The sequence below is a fragment of the Mya arenaria genome, chromosome 15 (assembly GCF_026914265.1).
Source record: "Mya arenaria isolate MELC-2E11 chromosome 15, ASM2691426v1".
NCBI classification, from domain to species: Eukaryota; Metazoa; Mollusca; class Bivalvia; order Myida; family Myidae; genus Mya; species Mya arenaria.
This window is the reverse complement of record NC_069136.1, coordinates 28422619-28424441: the sequence shown is the minus strand read 5'-3', so window position 1 is coordinate 28424441 and position 1823 is coordinate 28422619. Positions and strand designations below refer to the sequence as shown.

General features: G+C 37.5%; 1 protein-coding gene across 1 annotated transcript; it reads left to right on the top strand.

The window, feature by feature from the left end:
• The first annotated feature begins 311 nt into the window (after positions 1 to 311).
• LOC128219271 (FMRFamide peptide receptor frpr-18-like) lies at positions 312 to 1436 on the top strand. Its single transcript, XM_052927083.1, has one exon. The coding sequence runs from the start codon at positions 312 to 314 to the stop codon at positions 1434 to 1436; it is 1125 nt and encodes a 374-aa protein (XP_052783043.1).
• Positions 1437 to 1823: the final 387 nt, after the last annotated feature.

The following is a 1823-nucleotide window of genomic DNA, read 5'->3' as shown; positions in this document are numbered from 1 at the left end:
GGTTTTAACATACATGTCAGAGTGTACACGGAATACCGGCTTAACGTTAATAAAAAATTGTGTAACCCCCTCCGTCATTGCATAACGGATAAACGAATCATACAAAACAAATACTAGCTATTTTTTATTAAAACTGTCTGTTCTTGAAACAACCACTATCTTCCAGATTTTCCAATAATAAATGTTTTAATTAAAAAGCAGATATTTCAGATATGGTATTTGTTTATGTCATTTCAGATAAATATCAGCTGTATATCAAAGGAACCGCATGTGCAATGATATAAAGTCTCGGAAAGATACATTGTTCAAAAATGGATCGCAACTGCTCATCCCTCCATAACAGTGTGGTGAATATCAGCGAATGTTTAGATCAGGACTTAACGGGCGAAACAAATCAAACATTATCTACACTTGAGCGATATATTGTACCATTTATTGCAGTTATCGGGATATTAGGAAATCTATTGGCATTTATAGTCTTTCTACGGAAACCAATAAGAAACAATTCGTCAAGCTTTTTTCTTGCCGCACGTTGCTTGTCGGACGCGGGATTTTTGTTGGTGCTCATGGTGATTTGGGTATCGACGGTGTTTGAACTGTACCTTAGCAAAGTGTTGTTTGTGTGCAAAGCTTTGATATTTTTTACATACGTCTTTGGGTGCTTATCTGTGTGGCTTGTAATCTTGGTTACAGCAGAAAACTATACACGAATTTGCAAGCCTTTCCTTGTACAAAGAGTGTGTAAGACTCTTTATGCAAAAATAGTATTTTGTGTGATTTTGGTTGTCATCATAAGCAGCTACAGTTTTCCATTTTGGACTATGACGGATAACTGCGTGCCGTTTCCAGCTCATTACCCGTTCGTTACAATAATGGTGTATATTGACTCAGTGCTGACCCTGTTCTTACCGATTATTCTAATTGCTATGCTAATGGCTGCGATGGTCACATCGACTATTCAAGCAAGTACAAGGCGACGAAGGCTTAGTCAGTCAATAATGAGTAATAACAAGAACCCAACTAAGAAAGTAACGACGATGCTCTTCGCTGTCACCGTTACCTTTATAGTTTTGAACATTCCATCACACAGCGTTCGGCTTTGGTTAATGGTGTCCACATTTCTTGAACATGACAATGTAGTGACATCTTCTGTATCCATTAGTCAGAGCATATCCTCCCTGTTGTACTACCTATCGATGTCTATCAATGTGGTCATTTATTATATTTTTGGAATCAAGTTCCGGGGAACGCTAAATGGACTTTTCCTACCAAAGCCAATCAGCGTCCACTCGTCTACAAGGCCAGATTGTTACAATTCCCGTGAACGCTTGAGGAAAGTTTCTGTGCCTCTCCTCGGTGTGATCAACTATGCAGCGACCAGCGACTACTTATATTTGGGAACCAGAATGACGCGCACCAACAGCTCTGATTTGTGAATAAATTGACCATGTATTTGGACAGACGTAAACATTAATAAGCATGGCATTATTAAGATGCCGTGACTTTTGTAAAATGATGTCTTTTGTGAAAAATATTTCTTGAATAAAGATGTGGACGAATTTCTATAATATCTGTAAAATGTCAGGAATTTCTTTCTGCAATAAATGCAGAAATATATTGTAAAATATTGCTCACAGATCATTTAGCGATTGATATTTTACAAAGGCTCACCATTCATCTAAATAACCAATATGTCGCAATTTCACAAATTAAAGCCTGCGATGATGTTGCGAACTATTGGTCTGCAGCTTGCACAATAAAGTTGGACTTCTTATTCGAATACTTTGAAAGTAATTTCCCCGTTGAGTACAAAATAACAGTGA